At 34.9% G+C, this 20,086-nt stretch overlaps 1 protein-coding gene across 1 annotated transcript in view; it reads left to right on the forward strand.

Moving 5' to 3' along the window:
* dock5 (dedicator of cytokinesis 5) overlaps positions 1 to 20,086 on the forward strand; it is a 53,477-nt gene that overhangs the window by 18,331 nt on the left and 15,060 nt on the right. Inside the window, exons 16-38 of the mRNA XM_052604911.1 lie at positions 529 to 601; positions 975 to 1,078; positions 2,277 to 2,457; positions 2,840 to 2,937; positions 3,021 to 3,110; positions 4,571 to 4,671; positions 4,899 to 5,033; positions 5,248 to 5,363; positions 7,408 to 7,474; positions 7,971 to 8,077; positions 8,151 to 8,287; positions 9,843 to 9,938; positions 10,204 to 10,302; positions 10,599 to 10,769; positions 13,359 to 13,459; positions 13,571 to 13,629; positions 13,860 to 14,014; positions 14,451 to 14,536; positions 15,400 to 15,556; positions 15,723 to 15,763; positions 15,859 to 15,949; positions 18,223 to 18,342; positions 18,866 to 18,955. Coding sequence (XP_052460871.1) covers positions 529 to 601; positions 975 to 1,078; positions 2,277 to 2,457; positions 2,840 to 2,937; positions 3,021 to 3,110; positions 4,571 to 4,671; positions 4,899 to 5,033; positions 5,248 to 5,363; positions 7,408 to 7,474; positions 7,971 to 8,077; positions 8,151 to 8,287; positions 9,843 to 9,938; positions 10,204 to 10,302; positions 10,599 to 10,769; positions 13,359 to 13,459; positions 13,571 to 13,629; positions 13,860 to 14,014; positions 14,451 to 14,536; positions 15,400 to 15,556; positions 15,723 to 15,763; positions 15,859 to 15,949; positions 18,223 to 18,342; positions 18,866 to 18,955 — 2,475 coding nt within the window. The remainder of the gene's footprint in view (positions 1 to 528; positions 602 to 974; positions 1,079 to 2,276; positions 2,458 to 2,839; positions 2,938 to 3,020; positions 3,111 to 4,570; positions 4,672 to 4,898; positions 5,034 to 5,247; positions 5,364 to 7,407; positions 7,475 to 7,970; positions 8,078 to 8,150; positions 8,288 to 9,842; positions 9,939 to 10,203; positions 10,303 to 10,598; positions 10,770 to 13,358; positions 13,460 to 13,570; positions 13,630 to 13,859; positions 14,015 to 14,450; positions 14,537 to 15,399; positions 15,557 to 15,722; positions 15,764 to 15,858; positions 15,950 to 18,222; positions 18,343 to 18,865; positions 18,956 to 20,086) is intronic.

A 20,086-nucleotide genomic window follows, 5' to 3' on the forward strand; every position in this document is an offset into this window, starting at 1 on the left:
AAAGTAATAAAATGTCGAAAGAAGTATGAAAATATGTTAAATTAGTCCATTTAATGTCAAATAAATAATTTTTTTTCCCCATAAAATCTCAAATGTTCTGCTGTTTGGATGAAATAAAACACCCACAGATGTAACAGAAAACAAGTATGGCATTTTTTTTCAAGCAATGGTCATAATTTATAACTTTGAAATCAGGGTTAGCCATAAAATAATGTCATGTGTGAAAATAGGTTGAGAACTGAGCAAATAGTTTGAAATGCATATAATCAGATATATTAATGCATTTTCTTATTTTAAGCACAACTATGTTTCTTCTTCCATTTGATTGCACTATTTTCACTGTGTACACCTGCCACTTTCATTCTGCCCAGGAAGAAAATTGCCCTGTCAATGCTTTTCATGTCAAGGTCAATGTGACTCTTGACGCATGTGCTAAGAGGTGCATTGATGCCCTCAACATGGGTCATGTGAAAGGGACTTAAGAGCTACACCTGGGTTCGTATTCACCCGTTCTCTTCTGTCCGTCAGGTGACCATTCCCATTGAGGATGTGTGTCGATGTCATCTGAAGCTCACCTTTAGACACAGATCGTCTCAAGATTGTGAGTGTCATTCAGACATTCACAGAACCTTATAGTAAATAAATGATGTTGAGTAGCTAGAACTGTGTGTAGAAGCTGAGGACTATGATCTCTGTTCTCTTTAGTTTCATTCATTCATTTCTGCAGGGGTTCTTAACCTTGTCATGCAGGGCACGTTTGCAGCAAGCATTTCACTTTGTATTTTATGCACAAGAAAATCTGCTTATTTTGTTTGTAGGTCCAACATAGGGCAAACCGTTATGCTTGAAAAACAGTTTTACAAATAAAGAATAAGCTGGAGTTCATACAGATCTCACTTGACCCCAGTTTGAGAACCTCTTTGCTGTTGTATATTCAGGCTTGTGTTTAAGTTGAATGTCTTTCATTTCTGTAGCTAGAGATAAGTCCGAGAAGCCTTTTGGCATGGCTTTTGTTCGCCTGATGAAGTCGGATGGCACCACACTTCCAGATGGAAAACACAAGCTCATTGTCTACAAGGTGAGCTTCTGTGAGAAACCTTCTTGGTTCAGTGCAAACTGAGCTCAATTGGCAGAATTTTTTTGGTAATTTTCAGTGACATTATAGCCATAAAATATAAACGTTATCATGAGTTTAGTATGAAATAATTACCTAATAACCTTTTCTGTGCAACATTATATCCAGTTTAGCATATTTACTTATTTTCGGTTTTATATCCAGTTTAAAATATTTGTTGTCATGAAAACATAATACAAACATTTTTAAAACTGGCAATAACCACTTTAATAAAAGTTTTAACAGAAAAATTAATGTAAATATTTTTTTTTATGTAAGCTTCACATTTCTACTATTTGTTTTACATAAAACATTGGAAAAATTATTATTTTGTCATATTTTTTTTTTTTGTGGTTCACAATGTAGTGCCACAAGTTCTGCTGATTTAGCTTAGTTTGCACTGAAAACAAAACTATCTCTTTAAGGAAATAATGTAAACTTCTGTCATTATTTCCTAGTTCATAATGTTTGAGATTTGTTTTAAATGAAGAATTTGCTCCATACTTGCTGTAGTAAAAATTAACGAATTGTTGTTGGAAGGATATGCTTTAAAGATGACTACAGGTAAATAAAACACTTTGAGCTTTAACATTTCTAATAGTATTTATTTTATATCGGAAAACAGAAAATTATTAATTTAAAATTCAATTTAAAATAACTGTTTTATATTTGAATATTTGTAAAAATTTAATTTATTCCTGTGATGCAAATCTGAATTCCTCTAGTCTTCAGTGTCACATGATCCTTCAGAAATCATTCTAATATGCTGATTTGATGCTCAACAAACATTTTTGATTATTGTTATTAGTGTTGAAAACCATGATATATTTTTTCAGGATTGTCTGGTGACTAGAAAGTTCAAAAGAACAGCATATACTGTATTTGAAATGCTTTGTAACATTATAGGTGTCTTTTATCGTCCCTTTTATATTAATTTAATGCATCATTGCTAAATAAAAGTATTAATTTCTGTCAAAAAAAAAGAAAAAAAGTTAAGTTTTGTAGTCGCTAGGCCTCATCTTGACATGGAAACCTTTAGATGTCTTTAAACTTCTCTGGACTTCACTCTATACCTGCAGTATCTGTTATTTCTCTCTGTCATGTGGTCTTACTCTTCCACCGAGGAGCAATGCCACTTGCAATTCCTCTTCTGTTCCTACAGGTAGATGTGAAGAAAGCTGACGATGCCAAGACGTATTTGACTCTGCCTGGTTCGTATGCTGATGTGGAAGAGAAAGAGAGACAGACGGGAAAATCCTTTCATCATGGTGGCATCATTCCCATCACCAAAGACAGCTTCCAGATCGCCACCCTCACCTGCTCCACAAAGCTTACACAAAACGGTAAGAGGCATTTCCTTTCCTACCCCCCCCCCCCCCCCCAAAAAGAACAAATTATATTTCACCCCAAAATTACAATTCTGTTATTTACCCTCATGTCTTTGCAAACCTGGCATTTACTGATGTCTCCGCATATTGAACTTAAGTAGTAGATAATAAAAAAAAAACATCAGTCTTTTCTACATTTGAAGCTGTCGCATGGCTTCCGCAAACTTCTGTAAAAAATCAAATGTTTTGAAACCGCAAGAGAGGTGAGAGTAGATAATTACAAAAGTTTTATTTTGGTCTAAACTATCACCTCTAAAAGCAATATATAACCGTTTGAGACAGCAACGTTCTTGCAGTACTTGGCTTTCTATAACTTTTTTAATTTCCTCTGACTCAGTTGACCTTCTGGGGCTTCTCAACTGGAGATCAAACACTGAGAGACTTGAAGAAATCCTTCAGAAACTGATGGAAGTAGAAGGAGGGGAGATAATTAAAGTAAGGGTGGTAGAAAACACAACACTCGGCCCTCTTTAAAATGCTGCTTTATGATCTAAGTTTTTAGTTGTGTGTTCCTCTAGTTCTTGCAGGACACACTGGACGCTCTCTTTAATATCATGATGGAGACCTCAGAGGAAGAAACCTATGATACACTGGTTTTCAACGCCTTGGCAAGTATCGATTATTTAACTCACTCTTTAAACATCCAGCAGTTGCCAACCTATGCTCATGACGGAGTTTCTCCAGCAATGTAAAACCTGGATATATCAGGGAACAAGCATTATGATTTTAACTATCACAAACAGAAATAACACATGTTCAGATCTGTCATCGCAAGCATGGAACAGTTAGTGTTACTCACTCGGAAAAAGCTTCTCACACTATGACTTTTTTTTTTTTATGTAACTTTTGTGCAATTATATTGAATAAGGATTATTTTTTTATAACTACAAAAATACATGAATATAAAATATAGATTTTCTAATATCTTATTACTTTTCATTACTTTTAAAGAGATTATAATGATTATTATTATTAAATGTATATTAATATGATTATATTCGTAATAATACTAATTGTATCATAAATATTAATATTTTATTACTTTCTATTTTAGATTTTGTCATTATAATTACAATTACTTTGAATATGCATAATTAATAGTTCTTATTTTATTAATAAATAAAATTAACAATCATATTCATATCTGTTATTATTATTGTTATTATTATTATGAATAATAATAATAATAATATCCCTAAAGAATAAATATATAAATAAACTATAAATATGAACGACACTGTTAGTATTAATTAATTTATATCAGCTAATATTACTACTGATAATATCTTTAAAGAGTCAAAGAAAGTATTTAAATATTAATAATAATAGTAATGATAATAATACAATCTCATAGTCATGAAAAGCAATAAAGTCTTCAATTTTCTATAATCTATAATTCTATAAACGTTGTATTTTTCATGTGTATATATAAAAATCCTTATCCAGTAATCATAAATGAAAATTCATAGTGTGGGCAGATTGTTCAACACTGTTGCTCATACTCGGGCTTTGGGATCTGAACAAGTATTAAACTTTGGTCTACTTTTCTAATCATGATACTTCAGATCATGCGGCAAATCATTGCACAAAAGTTACATTAAAGTTACAAACTGGATCAAGAGCACTCTCCATGTCATTGCGCTTTCATTAATTATCCATATGAGTAACCTTAGAACCATAACACGCCATATCGCCATCTGCATGTGGGATGTCTTCCCCCTCACAGACACACAGGTCAGAATATGAAAACCATTATTTATTTTGGGTGCTAATTGATTTCAGCCTCTCTGTCAACCACTGTGTTAATTTTATTACATTTGGGATGGAGAGAGACAGACCTTTGACGTTTGTGCCCCATAGTCCTTTGAGGCTGTTTTGAAGATTCGCAGAGGTTGAGACTCCAGTGTGATGAAATACAACTAATACAGTTTTTCTTCTGATGAATCATTCAAAATAAGCGACATTTGTTAAGGAATTAAATTTAGATTTGATGTCTCGAAACTTCCTAAGTTTTTAAGTGATTCTAAAATGAAGGAGGAGACATTGTATTGTTGCTTGATTTGTTCAGGTTTTCATCATCTCACTCATCGGTGATGTAAAGTTTCAGCATTTCAACCCTGTTTTGGAGACCTACATTAGCAATCACTTCAGCGCTACTCTGGCGTACCAGTAAGTCTTGTTTGGGTTCCTCTGTCCTTTGTGTCACAGGTCATGTGTTTTAATATAACTTGGCCATTTTTGTCCACATTTAATTCTCACCTTGCCATCTCACACTAACACTCTGTCCGTCTCTGACCTGTTCTCTATATACACCTGTCCAGTGACCTTCTCGGTTGTGACCTGTATTGATTTACAGGCTTGCCGTAATTGCCTCGGTTTGCCTTGTCTTTTCACAGGAAGTTGACCAAAGTGTTGAATTATTTTGTGGGCCATGCTGAGGACCCGGCTCATACGGAGCGACTGTACGCCGCTTTGAAAGCCTTCAAGTATCTTTTTTATTTCATTGTGCAGTCTCGGATTCTCTATTTGAGGTGAGACCTGGCCCTTATTGGCTCTCAAAAATAGCCTTCACGAGGGCTTGATTGAACTTGTCCTTGATCTGACAATGCAAAAATGAAAAAACAACAGCAACAAATGCAAAATTGTTTTAATGCATTATAAGATGAAATGCATCCATATGCAGCATGTTTGTAGATAGAAAGATAGATGGATAGATCTCTGATTTTCTTCTGTTTTTTTTGTCAGGTTTTATGGGAAAAGTGAAGATGGAGGGCAGTTTCTCGACTCCATTCGGACCTTATTTCTTTCTATCAGTATTCTGATGGACAGACCTCTGGATGAAGGAGTTAAGATAAAGGCAGGTTTTTTTTCCACATGGAAATACATAAACATTTAGAAGAAATGTTTACAGACACCATTTGTGAACAGATATTTGTAAAAGATTTACAAAGTACAAAGTTACAGATTTAAAGTACATAATGCTTTTATTCAGAAAAGATTCATTAAACTAATCAAAAGTGACAGTACTATTATTAAGATATCTATTTCAAACAAATGCTGGGCTTTTTGTGCAGTGAATCTTGAAAAACAAAATATATCACATTTTCAACAAAAATATTAAACAGCACAACTTTTTTATAATCAGAATTGCAATAGCAAATCAATTTATCAGAATAATTTCTGAAGATCATGTGACACTGAAGACTGGAGAAAAGATGCTGAAAATTCTGCTTTGCATTAGAGCTGAAACAACGAATCGATTTAATCGATTAAAATCGATTATTAAAATAGTTGTCAACTAATTTAGTAATCGATTCGTCGCTAAATAAATTTTATTTGCCATAAGCGGTGCATATTTCAAATCTGCGGTGACCAAAGTGTGGCAGTAATGAGCCACCGGAGGTTTTACTCAGCCAGTACAGCAGGTGAAGTAGCGAATAGCCAATAGCTGGCCTCGTTTTATGTCACGTGCTTCCCGAACAGCGTCTCTGCAGCATTCAGCGGGAAGTGGGAGTACTTTACTTTGAGCCTTCAAAATGAAGGGTAACCTGTAAACTCTGCACTACTGAACTGTTTAAGGGGCCGTTCACATATCGTGTCTTTTCCGTGCTCAAGTTCGTATTTCCTATGTAGGCGCGCAGTATGCACTCTCATAATGGAAGCGACGCGGTCGCGACACGCACGCGGTGCGATGCGCCCGTTTTTCCAGGCGCGTCCACACCGCATCCATTTATCCTTTGCTGAAATTTCCGGGTCTTCATGGAGAGGGCACGTCATGGAGAGAGCACGTCATGGTTGCTTAGCAAAGGCAGACGCCTCAGGGGCGCTTCTGCCCGAGCGCTTTGGAAAGAAGGAGAAAGCGGCGCGACTAGCGTTTTCCACGCGTTTTTAGGTGCGATATATGAACGGCCCCTAAGAATTTTATTTGTGCAGATTCTCCAGTACAAGGTTGTTTGCAAATGTTTAGTCGTAAAAGCTGATAACATTGCTTTTTAACAGTTAACATTTAAAGCTTTACAAACATGTTATGTGATCAGTTTGTCGTTTACCAGTTCATAATTCAGACTTGCAGCCTAATTATGACTGAATGAGAGAGGTAAATGTTTGAGTATATTTAAAATGCACTTCTTTTCTAAGTATTCACTGCTCTTTTTCACACAGCAGGTTTTTTTGTGTGTGTCCCAATTTTTTTTTCTGGACAACCTTCTGATGGATTTTACTTTAAATTGTGAGTTCCATTCAGGTTTCATGCCATTGGCACTTTTTTTTCAAAAGGATTGTTTACAATTTCACAGCATAAGCTATAAAGCTTTTTCCCAGTAAATAATAAAATACAATGCACTGCAATTTTATTCTGTTTTATCCTTATACTTCTTGAAAATATGTTCTCAAAGATTCCTTAAGCTTTGTTTGGGATGTTAAACTACTTTAGGAGCTCTAAGGACTGCCATGGTGAAAACAATATTTGAAATCTCCTTGTGAATTTTGCTAGAGTATGGGTCAGTGTTTTGATTGCAGAAGAGTTCGACAAAGGATTACTAACATAATAAAACAACTCCAGGTATATTTTTGATGAGGATATGACAATGCAAAATGGTTAAAATCTCTTCAAGATCTATGCTGAATGATAAAGACCCTTTATTAATAATTTACTTGGGGAAAAAATGGAAAAAACTAAAATATAAGTACATAAACCGATTAATCGATTAATCGTAAAAATAATCGACAGATTAATCGATTATCAAAATAATCGTTAGTTGCAGCCCTACTTTGCATCACAAGAATAAATACAATTTTAAAACATATTCAAATAGAAAACATTTGTTTTAAATTGTTATAATATTTCACAATATAATTGTTTTCATTATATATGTAGTGAACTTTCTCTGTTTATCGTACAGGGAGCAATCTTGAAATATCTTCCCACCATCATCAATGATTTGCAGAAGGTCTTTGACGCTGTAGAGCTCAGGTAAAGCAAATGAATGATGTATATCACATTGCTATGAAACATCTAGCCCCTGCATTACCACCAGTTTGGTTAGAAACTAATTTGTGGCATACTGTTGTTTACCATAATAAGATTTTGCATTAATCATCGTTACAGTAAGATACTAATAACTACATATAAATTGCACCAGTGTTCCTAATGGTTAAAAAACAGAAATGTGAAAAAAAAAAAAAGTATTTGTGAACAGAGACTTCCTGGCATCATCACTGACTTACAGAAGGTCTTTGACGCTGTAGATCTTTGGTAAATGCATCACATCTCTAACAGGCTTTGCAATCATCTTCTGTTTAAAGACAAGTGTAGGGAATGTACTGTATTTCAACTGTTCACACTCGAGTTCAGAAATGTATGTCAGTTCTTTCTTTTCTTTTTCCGTGATTGCCCTCTGACTTGCGATTTCTGTACCATGCTGTATAGTTTCCACTGTTTTCATCGAGCACATTTCTGTCTCTCCCAGTGTTCAGCTGGCTAAGTTCATCGAAAGCATCCCAGATTCTCAGATGGTGAGGCAGAAGCTGGGCTGTCTGGTGAAAGTTGTTGAAAGTAACCTGTTCAAACAGCCAGGTAGGACTCGATAGCCGTTCAGGTCAACATATGATATCATCCACACCTCTCATATACTCTCTTGTGCTTTTAGACTGCAGAGATGTTTTGTTGCCTCTGATCACAGATCAGTTGAGTGGGCAGCTGGACGATAACTCCAACAAACCTGATCTCGAGGCTTGTGTCCAGCTGCTGAGCACCGTCCTGGACATGCTGGACTGTAAAGACGTGGTGAGTTTGATGCAGTTGAGTTGATGCCAGTTATGAGGAAACTTATCTCAGCCTGAGACCATCTGATGAGCAAAACCACAGGAACCAAACTAATTGGTTGGCTTTATGCAGTTTCCAGGAGGTTTTGTACAGGTTTTATCATTCCACTGGGAAACAGAGACGTGTTTACACATTACCAATGAATTATTGAGTCATGGCTTAACAATACAGTATGTCATTTTTACTTCCTCTGAGCACTTTCACTGGCCCCAACACAAAAGAATGATACACATTGAGTTTAGATATGCATTTTTATTATTTAATACATGTAAAAAAAATTATTGCGTCTGAAATATTTTTATAATATTTTGAAAAGTCTCTTATGCTCATCAAGGCTTCGTTTGATTGATTAAAAAATGCAACACAGTAGTATTGTGAAATATTATTACACAAACAAATGTTTTGTATTGTGATATACTTTAAAACTGTAATTTATTCTTGTGATAGCAAAACATAGTGAATAGAATTAAATTAATGGAAAGAACAGCATTTATTTAAAATAAATATTTGGTAAATGTCTTTCGTCACTTTTGATCAATTGAATGCATCCTTGCTGTGAGCATAAGTGTTAATATATCTTAACAAATATTACTGACTATATTGAATTTCTATTTAACAAGTATATTATAATAAGTGTTTTACATTTATTTATGTTTTTATTAATTTTTCACATGTACATTTACTTCAGAAAAATACAATTTCCAGCAGAAAATGGAACTGGAAAATGACATGCATTGAAAAACATTAATTATGAGTTTGTCATTTTCTTATTTCTTGGCCATCTATATAATTCTGTTGCAAATTTTGCTGATTTGTCAAGATAATATAGAATAGAATTCACAAGATCTCAGAAACCGTTTTATTTTTTCAAGGCATGGACGTGCAAGATAAATTAAATCAATAATTTTAATCAACAAACACGAAGCAGCACTAGTCAGTATTAGTACAATAATCAGAAATGCTTCTTGATCATCTAATCAGCATATTAGAATGATTCCTGAAGGATCATGTGACATTGAAGACGAGAGTAATGATGCTGAAAATACAGCTTTGACTTCACAGTAATAAATTGCATTTTAAAATATATTACAAAACAGTTATTTAAAATTATATAAATAATACACACACTATTTTTGAGCAAATAAATGCTTCCGTGGTTTGCAAAAGTGACTTCCTGGTGAAAAGTCTAACTACATGAGACAGTAAATGACTTTTTGAATGTATACAGACAAGCTGATCTTTCAACCATGATGCATTTCGCTAGCTTGTTGATCTGACAGTGCATTCAAGATTGCTTGACATTTGGGTTGATATGTATTGAGACAGGTATGCATTCCAGGTCAGACTCCTGCGACTTGTGAACATCTCTTTGCTGGAGCGGTTACGTTGCAAATTTCCAAAATAAGGTCATTTTAAGTTGCACTGCTGTTTGTTGATGAGAGAGTCCTTTCTGGGTTCACCCATCATGCATTCAAGCATCCTTCAGTGCATCTCATTCACCTTTTTATGCTTTCAGGGTCCCACATGCGGTCATGTGAAGTTAATCGTGGACCGTCTCTTGCGGAGGGTCAACCGTACGGTCATCAACCTGAGTTTGGACTCTCCCTTCTTAGTAAGACACCGGCACACCACAATATGAAGTGTTCTAGAAATGTTTAGCAGTGCTAAATCAGCTTACCTTCCTGTCAAAGCTGTTGTTGTTTCGAGCGCACAGCACCGGAGCGCACACACACCTGCTCAAACTCATAACGATAGCAGTCTGGACCACTGAACTTAACCTGTTTATTTCTTTGCCCAGGCCTGTGGCTATGAGTTTCCTCAGCAGTGTGGGCGGCACATGCAGTTATTGATTATTTCTTCTCTTCCTCTGGACACAGGGCCACTACCTGGCATGCATGACTGCTATCCTGAAACAAATGGAAGACGCACATTATGCACAATACATCAGCACCTTCAAAACCAGGCAGGACATTATCGTAAGTCTCCCGCTCTCTCCGCAGGCCCCATCTATCATTGTAGAGCTTTTTGTTCTCTGAGCGTTAAGTTATAAATAATCCACCTTTTGCACAGCAGAATGATGTGATGCATGTCAGGGTTTAATAGCAGAACAAGATAAGCGCAGCTTCAAATTAGCATCTGTTTTTCCTGCTCAGTCATATCTGTGCGTAACACTAATGTCATTTGCCGGTCTGCGTCTAATCGTAGTATTCCCCGGCATGCACGTACATGCTCGTAACAACAAGAATCTGTGTCTTTGTTGTCTCCCAACTAGGACTTTCTAATGGAGACTTTCATCATGTTCAAAAACCTGATGGGCAACGTGTTTCCGCCCGACTGGATGATCTTGAATCTTCACCAAATGAAAGTCTTTCTGTGGGCGATTGACCAGTATTCAGATGTTCTCAACAGATACTTCCTGGACTCCACACACTTCCACTTGCAGGTCAGTTTAATGGGGACTGTAAAGGGGTTATAAGTACACAATTACGCTTCAGGCAAGACCGAGATTATATTGCCGGAAACACAGTCATGCTTCTGTATTGCTCAAGCCACAATTTCTTAAAAAACAGTGATTAGCACTGCGATTATTAGGCAATTAATCAGAACCACTTCTATTTTGTCTGGTGGCAAGTTTTGACAATTATGAATTGTTCTTTTACTCTACTGTTCAAAAGTTTATGGTCAGTAAGGGAAATGAATACTTTTATTCAGTAAAGATGAATTAATGTGATAAGAAGTGACAGTAAAGGCATTTGTAATTTACCAAAATATTCAGTTTTAAGTAAATGCTTTTCTTTTTTTTAACTTTCTATTTATCAAAGAATCCTGAAAACAAATATATTCCAGTTTCCACAAAAATATTAATCTGTTTTAATTGCATTGATGATATAAATATATAAAATGTTTCTTGAGCAGCAAATCAGCGTATTTCTGAAGTAATGATCTCTGAAGATCATGAGACACTGAAGACTGGAGTAATGATGCTGAAAATACAGCTTTGACTTTTTACAGAAATAATTAGCATTTTAAAGTATATTCATATAGAAAACAGTTATTTGAAATTGTAATAATATTTCAGAATATTAGATTTTTTTAATTTAAATTTTATATTTATTTATTTATATCCCTTTATGCTAAAAGTCCTTCTTTTTAAAAGCATTTGACTGGTTGTTCGTACCTCAGCTTGGCTTGAAGATTAAAAAAAATGAATTAATGTGTTGCTGCTTATTTGTTTGAATTCCATTTTTTTATATAAAGTTAGGGTTGAATAAAATGTGAAATAAAGATATTAAATACTAGTTTATTAAAATTGCAATCGCAAGGAATTGCATTCCTTTTTTCCAAATAAAAAAATTCTTAAAATTACTGAAATAATTGTTAATGAACCTTAAAGAATGGTTCTGGTGTTTTGGATAAGACATGAATGAGAGTTGTCTGTAGTTAAAAGGCTGTACCATGGGGAATATTTTCCTTGATCTTCTGAGATAAAGACGTCCATTGTGCTAGCCATACTGTAATTATCAGAACTTATGTTTCCATCCCAATCCTAAAAACAGCACTGCTGAATCCTTAAATTGAAGAACACTTCTTTCACTGGCAGTAAATTGAGACAGGAAGGCATCAAGACAGATCCAAATCCAATGTTTGCACAACATCCAGCCTGCAAAGACCTGCCTATACTTCATTTGGTTGAGTGTTGAAGGCAGCATGAATCTTTCAGAAGCAATGATATCCTGTAAACTAGAGTGTTGGTATGGTTGTTATCCAAATGGCATTTGACAGAATGGTTAAAAGAGGTAAATAAAAGTGTATTTGTCACTTTAGATAAAAGTTTGTGCCAAATGCATGAATGTAAACCTATGGTTGTATTTCTACCAGAAATTAAACATTGAGTACATTCAATATTTACTCCGTTGTCTTTAAAGCTCATTTTAATGTGTTCTAGATTAATAAACATTATGTTACTTCGCCTCGGACCATCCGATTTTCAGTAGATAAAATTTATAATGAGATCTCTGGTCATTTCAGTCTGATTTTGACAGATTCAGCATTGATTTTGTCACACCATGTAATCTATGAGACCCAATAGCAATCCCACAACCACACACCATGTGTAAACGTTTCTCATTTAATAAGCAAACAGGGAATTTATATCCTTTTTAACCCTAAGGGTCTGAGAGATTGTAGAAAATGGTGCAAAAACAAAAACTGTCAAACATTATAATAAGACCACAGAGATTAAAATAATAAAACCTTTAATGTTCAGTAGTGATTTGACCACAGATAATCTGCACTGTGAGTATCTCTGCATGCACTGAGTGAGCAGTTGTTCTGTGCATGTAATTATTTTCCAGTAGAGTGATGTTAGGGCATTTCTATGAAGCATATGAACATTTTCTGTTGTACGCTCTTATATAACATGTTTTTATGATGCTCATTTGTGATGATCTTTTGGGAAAGCTTATGGATTTTGCACCCACTGGAAGCCTTCTGCACGTCAGACATTTAGTATATATCATCTATAACGCTTTTGAAAAATACCCAACTTGGTTGCCATTCATTTAACAGTCTGTGCATCGGAAGTATTTCACCCGTAAGACCTCAGTTGATTAAAAAAAGCAAATGCATTACAGTATATCATTACAAACTAATTGTCTAAGACTGGGTCTTACTCATCTGTGCTTATGTAACTCAAAACACAATTTAAAAACATCTGCCAGTATGTCTAATAATCCAGGTCAATTTCTAGCTCTGTGTTGCAATAATAGAACAAGTAATAATAATAGAAAATTTCTGTTCTCGAAACAATGAAGTCGTAAATACTTGTTTCCCTCATTTTAATGAGTTTACTATTGGTCATAAGTGTTAAACTTAACTTGTAATGCATTGTTTGTGCAGTCAAATGTAGGAAATTACAGCAAAGCCTCACTGAACTTTTTTAATCTTTGCCATATTCTTATATTTTTATGTCTATTTTGTGCTCAGGAAATTGTTTTGTTTTGATGATTTCCTGTTGTTTTTTTCTCAATAGCTTTGGAACAATTATTTTCACCTGATTGTTGCCTTCCTTACCCACAAGTCCTTGCAGCTGGAGTCTTTCTCGCTCGAGAAGCGCAACAAGATTCTCAACAAGTGAGTGAGAGACCTGCGGGTACATTATTTCTCTAGTGTTCAAGTGTTGGTTTCTGTTCATTTTATCTGAAAGGCTGACATCTTAAATTGAGTTTCTAAAAATGTAAACAGGTACGGAGACATGCGGAAGAGCATCGGCTTCAAGCTGAGAGATATGTGGTACAACCTCGGTAAAAGCTTTTTCTCGTGCTTCTTATCTGTTATAGAAAGTAACCACAATTACAAAAGTGGTCGAATGTAAAGAAGAATTTTTACAGAATGTCCTAAAACTTCTTTTTATAGAGTAAAATCACTACTGTAGTCTCTGTCTTTGACAGGCGGAGACAGAGTTCATATTTTATTTCTTTTGAAGGAATTTTGGCTGTTTTGTGATGTCAGTGGATGTTTATGTCACTTTCAGGCCAAGAGAAGATGAAGTTCATCCCTACGATGGTGGGGCCGATCCTGGAAGCCACGTTAGTGCCGGAGCCGGAGCTGAGGAAAGCCATCATCCCCATCTTCTTTGACATGATGCAGTGCGAACACCATTTCAGCACCAACCACACCTTTCAGAAGGTGAGGGCTGTTTCTGTGCCAGCATACTTTTCAGAAGTTCAGATTTACCTAGGCAACTTATTAAGGCATCATAATGCTGTCAACAATGCTGGTATTTTGGTCAAAAATGAAGAATACATTGTGACAGGTTTTTTCAAATTTTTAAATATTAAATATAAATCTTATATTTTATTCAATGCAGAAGTATCTATTTATTAAAATACATATTCGTTTAATAATTTTGTTAACCTTAGATTTATGCTTTAGGTTTTATGACGTAAAATGATTTTTTTTTTTTTACAGTGATTTTTAAAATGTGTATTATTTTTATTTATTTAATTGAAAGTTCGATTTTAGGCTAATGTACTGATGAGGCCCCATGTCTGTTAAGATGTTGCCTATGTAGGCTTCTATATGATGGTCAGAAAGTTTGATGAAGCATTTATGTTCTTTGCAGTTTGAGAATGAGTTAATCACAAAACTAGACCAGGAAGTTGAAGGAGGCCGCGGGGATGAACAATACAAGATTTTGCTGGAGAAAACGTGAGATTTTCCTCTCTTCTTACCATGTGATGCCTCTCATACATTATACATATTTTTGATTGTTTTGTACTTAGAAAAGTAAGTTTTAGGTTTGATTATTGAAAATTATGTTAAGATCACTGTCAGTTGCCTATAGATCTGCTGTAAAAGGGTGAGCTGTTTATGCCCAATGCTTAAATGTGGACATGTTTGCATTTGTGTCATGGTCTACATGCTATTTAATGTAATATATTGCAAATGAATGCCAGTGCCTCTTCCCTTCTGCTGTAGCACTTTAAAACATTTACAAAACTAGTACATTTGTGTTCCTCTTAAAAAGGTTTATCATTATTGCCCCATGTGACATCTGTACATTGTATTTTCATACTTTCTCAACATACACACATATTTTCTTAATCTTTAAAATACTATATAGTCAATTTCTTCTTTGTGCATTCAAATTATCTTTGACTTAAATTGATGTTTTAGTATTTTGAAGTTTCATGTTTTGATCAAATATGCATTGGTAAAAATGTTCTGCTTATTTGCAGATTAATGCATATTAAATATTTGCACTAAACTAAGTGCTGACTATTCAGACTAGTGTTTTTTTTTTTTTTTAATTACAACTTTTTTATTTTTTAGTACATAAAAAAATGTAATGCTTTTATACTGACTAGAATAATTTTTTAAAAACTTTTTAAGTACATTAACAAACGAACGCTTCCGATACTTTACGATACTTTTACTCTGATACGATAATTTTACTGAAGTAAACATGAAATTGTAATTATTAATACTTTATACAGGAGTAATATTTTATGAGGGTATCTATACTTAATTTGTGTGCTTTGTTCACCACATGCTGTGTGTGTTGTGTCCAGGCTGTTGGAGCGCTGTCGTCGGCACCGGTATCTGTCTCAGTCTGGTGAGGCCTTGGCTCTTCTTTTAAGTAGTCTGCTGGAGAACCTGCTGGCTTACCGCACCATCACCCATGATGAGAGCCCGGAGCTCCGCATGATCTGCACCGTCAACGTCCTGGTGAGAAGCAGACCCTGTGAACTCAAACACAGCTGCAGTATTTATAAATATTCCTTATTATTTGCTCCACCTGCTGAAAAGACCAGCAAGGATCCAGTAAGGGATAAAAGCTGTTTAGAGACTTTTATGAAATCACATCTCTGTATCTTCTCTCTCATGTCCACAGAACTTTTACAAAGAAAAAAAGAGGGAGGATATTTATATCCGGTAAGTGTATTTGATTATCAAATGTTATTGTCTTTGTTGATGGCACAAATACGAATCTGATGCATGCATCTATACATCTTGTGGTCTTTCATTAGGTATTTGTACAAGCTACGTGATCTACATCTAGACTGTGAGAACTACACAGAGGCGGCCTACACCCTGCTGCTCCATGCTGAACTGCTGGAGGTATGGACTGTTATTATTAACTGCAGATTTGGGTTAAGGTTACACAGAGACATCTAGGGATAGATAGTGAGTAGGTTAAAGCTGCAGTCGTTAACTTTTGACGCTCTCGCGGTTAATAAACAGAACTGCTTGCGTCTTGCGGAAGAACATCGTAGCCGGAACTACTTCTCTCTGTTTATGTCTTTGAAGAATCACAAAGGTACTGGGTTACTCCGCCGCGGTACCCCCTGAGCAATCTAAAATAGTCTGAATATAAACACTTATTATAGGTGCACCCTAGTGATTCAGGACAAGCTAAAAACACGGTTTGGAAAATGGATTCATGGTGTACTCGCTTATTATATACATTTTGTAAATTTTGAACTAGGGATGCACGATAATATCGGCACAACATCGGTATCGGCCGATAAAAGCTTAAAATGACCATTATCGGTATCGGCCGATATGAATATTTCTGCCGATGAGCCAAACCGATATTCTCCAAGTGAAATAATTTACCTGTTTTTCAGATGTGAATGTCTGTCTAAATTTGTAAAATAATAAATTTATGGTAGAATCAGTACAGAAGAGATACATGGATTTCTCTTCAGTAAAATTAAAGTTTAAATATATCAGTATATATTTGTAAATATATCAGTATATATTTGTATATATATCGATATCGGTATCGGCATCGGCCAAAATTATTTAGAAAATATCGGCTTATCGAATATCGGCCAAAATCCAATATCGTGCATCCCTATTTTGAACACATAAAAAAGTTACGGACTGCAGCTCTGATTGGTTGTTTCTTAACGGGAGCGGTGTATTTCTGCAATAGGACCACTGGGAGGAGCCAGAGGAGCTTGATTTTTTTTACAGATTATCTGTCTCATATTCTACTGTCAGGACATATTGACAGGTTTAACAAATATATAAAAAATATATTTTTACAAAAGTTACCCACTGCAGCTTTAAGGTTGGAATACTCTACATGACTTTTGTCCAGGTTTTTGCCCCAAATTATAGTCCAAGGAAGTCGTCACTAGTTGCCAGATTTGAGTTGCCAGATTGTGTAGAAAATCATGTAGTGTATGAGAGTCCCAGACTCTGATTTTATTAGCTTCAAACTAGCGGTCGACCAATATATATTTTTTGACTGCCAATATCTTGGAAAGCAGGGTGACTGATAGCCGATATAAATTTATTTTAATAAATATTTAAGTAATTTGAAATCATTTGACAATGAATTAAAAAATAAATGTGTAAAATAAACGTGCTTCTACTTTAGTTGACAAAGTATTTTCACAAATAAATAAATATTTAATAAAAATATAATTAAAAAGGAAGTAACAGATTTGTTTGTGTGCATTGGGAATCATGTTTTTCAAATAAAGCCAGGGTAACACTCATTTTACATACAGCACACAGTGAAAATTACGTGAATATGACAGTGGGCAAATGCAAAAAGCGCAGCATAATTTGAAATCAGGAGTTTAAAGTTTAAAGCATTAGATTCACATGGATTGACCATCACACAGAGAACACGTGATAATGCTGGATAAAAATGCAAAATATCTCACCGCTGGATTCGACTATGTTTGCATTGAAATTAAATAGATCATTCAAAGATTTGTTTAAATGATACAAATGTGTATTTGCATAATGCTGATGGCAAACGATGAAGGATTATAATGTTTGCCGATTTAATTATTGGCCGATGCCGATATTTAAAAAATGCCAGATATCGGCCAAATATATGGCGATATATCGGTTGACTGCTACTTCAGACTATGATTCTATTCAGACAGAGGATATCAAACATGAATCATTTTAGACACATTGTTTTCATTTGTCATGCATCTCTTTGCAACAAAGTGCACGTTTCTGCAAGTTTGTTGTGATCGGAACGACTTCATAGTCTGGTAGTGTGTGATCCTCAATCATTTAGTGTGTGATGATCTTTTCTTCCTCTATACGACTATTTACAAAGTTTGCAATTATTTTGTCGTAACTTTTATTTATTTATATGTACTTTTGTAACAAAACATATGTCGGCGCAATTCATACTTAGATGTAAATGAAAGTCACTCGTTATCCTCTTAATCTATATATAAACCAAACATTAAACTTAATTAAACATTAAACTCTAAATTAACTTAGTCTGTTTGCATTTGAATATCTGCGCTGAAAATCCTGTTGCCCTTGCAGCATGTTCCTTGAAGTTGCAACACAGTTTGGTGATTATGAGGTCAGTGAGATTATCATGGCTGAATTTTGCAATCTCTTTCTAGTGGTCCGACAAGCCATGTGCGCCCCACCTGATCCCATGGGACGGAACTCAGGGGTGGACGCAACAAGAGCTAAAGGAAAGACTTTTTCAGGAGATAATGTGCAATCTGGACAAAGGCAAAGTATGTATTTAGCTTGTACATCTATTTTCAATTTAATTTAAAAACTTTTACATGCCATTAACTCATAGATTTTTAGGGAAGTACAACTGTAAAGAACAGATTTTAACTACACTACCATTCAGAAGTTTGGGCTTTGTAAAATTATGTAATTTTTTTTGAAAGTGTTGTTCTCACCAAGGCTGCATTTATTTGGTTAAATGAAATAAATAGTAAAATAAATAAATATTATCACAATTGTTTTCTATTTTAATTTAAGTAGTTTATTTCTGTGGTCAGTGCTCAATTTTCAGCATCATTCCTCCAGTCTTCAGTGTCACATCAAGTTAACTTGAAGAACAAAAGAAACTTTGCCTTGGCAGCTAGATGCTTAAAAAAAAATGTTGTTTCAGATAATGTATTTGGTTTTGAACACTATAAAGGAGACTCTCAATACAATAATTGATAACACATTTTTTTGCGTTCAACACTCGTTCTTATTCATTAGCCAGACTCTGAGCTTGTTTGTTTGTTCTCTTGTCCACAGATGTGGGAGAAGGCCATCGAGATGGCCAAACAGCTGGTTAAACTTCACGAAAACCAAATGTTTGATTTCATAGAGCTCAGTCAACTGCTGGTGAGACAGACGTGTCAGGATTCCCCATGGTTTCTTTGTTAATGTGGTCTGAAGGTTATGCCACAGACAAACTTCCCAGAGCTTCTGTCAGAGCAGGGCATGCTCTGTGATGAACAAATATTTTAGTGAGACAAGCCTTGAGCTCGTCTCGATTCACACACTTCATATTTATTCACGTTTTAGGTTGGTAACTCATAACCCTGTCTGCTGGGTAGCAGCGTCACTCTGCACAGGAAATAAACATAGCAATTTTGAAGCAAGAGGAGGAAGGAAACTGGTGCGATTACAACTACTGTAACAGATACACACTCTCCTCTCAGTTCTGCCCTTGGCTCAGTCAAGTTCTCACTTGGCAGCTGACTTCAGTTAGATCGGAGAAGTTTGCTGTTGGTGCTGTTCAATTGGGTGGACAACTTTTCCATGTTCTTTGGTTCATAAAATGTACAGTAAAAACTACAGTACCATACCTTAAAGGGATAGTTCATCTAAAAATGAAAATTCTATCATTTACACATCATTTATTGTTGCTAACCAAACAATCTTATTGGTATTTTTCCAAAATGTCTTTTTTTTATGTTCCACTGAGGAAATGGGTGGACTGTCCCTTTAAATATTTTCAAAAGCACGTATTCTGTCATCATTTACTCATCCTTATGTCATTGCTAATTATTCAGATTGAATTTTTTTCTTTATTGATGGAGCAAAAATGAGATATTTAGTAGAATGTTCAGGCAGCACAAGTGACAAAAAACAGTATTATGCATAAAGACCGCACAATCACTTCTTTATTTACCAATGTTTCAACACCTTTGTCAATGTATCCAAAAGGTGTTGGGCCGAAATGTTGGTAAATAAAGAATCACCTGCGAGTGAGTGTGTGATCTTATGCCTCTTTATGCTACTTTGATGTCTTCTGACCAGCAGCTCAGATGGTGTGCATATGCATGCTTATTTTACTAAATACAGCATTAAACCACACTTGTTTTAGTATTATTTGCAGTATTTATTAATATTTTTATATTTCATTTTATTTGATATCTGTATTTTTTATTTTATTTGATATATTTTTTATATGTTCAGTTTTCATTGTAATTTTAGTTTGTTAGTAATTTTATGTGCTTTTGTCATTTT

Source organism: Carassius gibelio, chromosome A8 (assembly GCF_023724105.1).
Source record: "Carassius gibelio isolate Cgi1373 ecotype wild population from Czech Republic chromosome A8, carGib1.2-hapl.c, whole genome shotgun sequence".
In the NCBI taxonomy this organism is placed as follows: Eukaryota; Metazoa; Chordata; class Actinopteri; order Cypriniformes; family Cyprinidae; genus Carassius; species Carassius gibelio.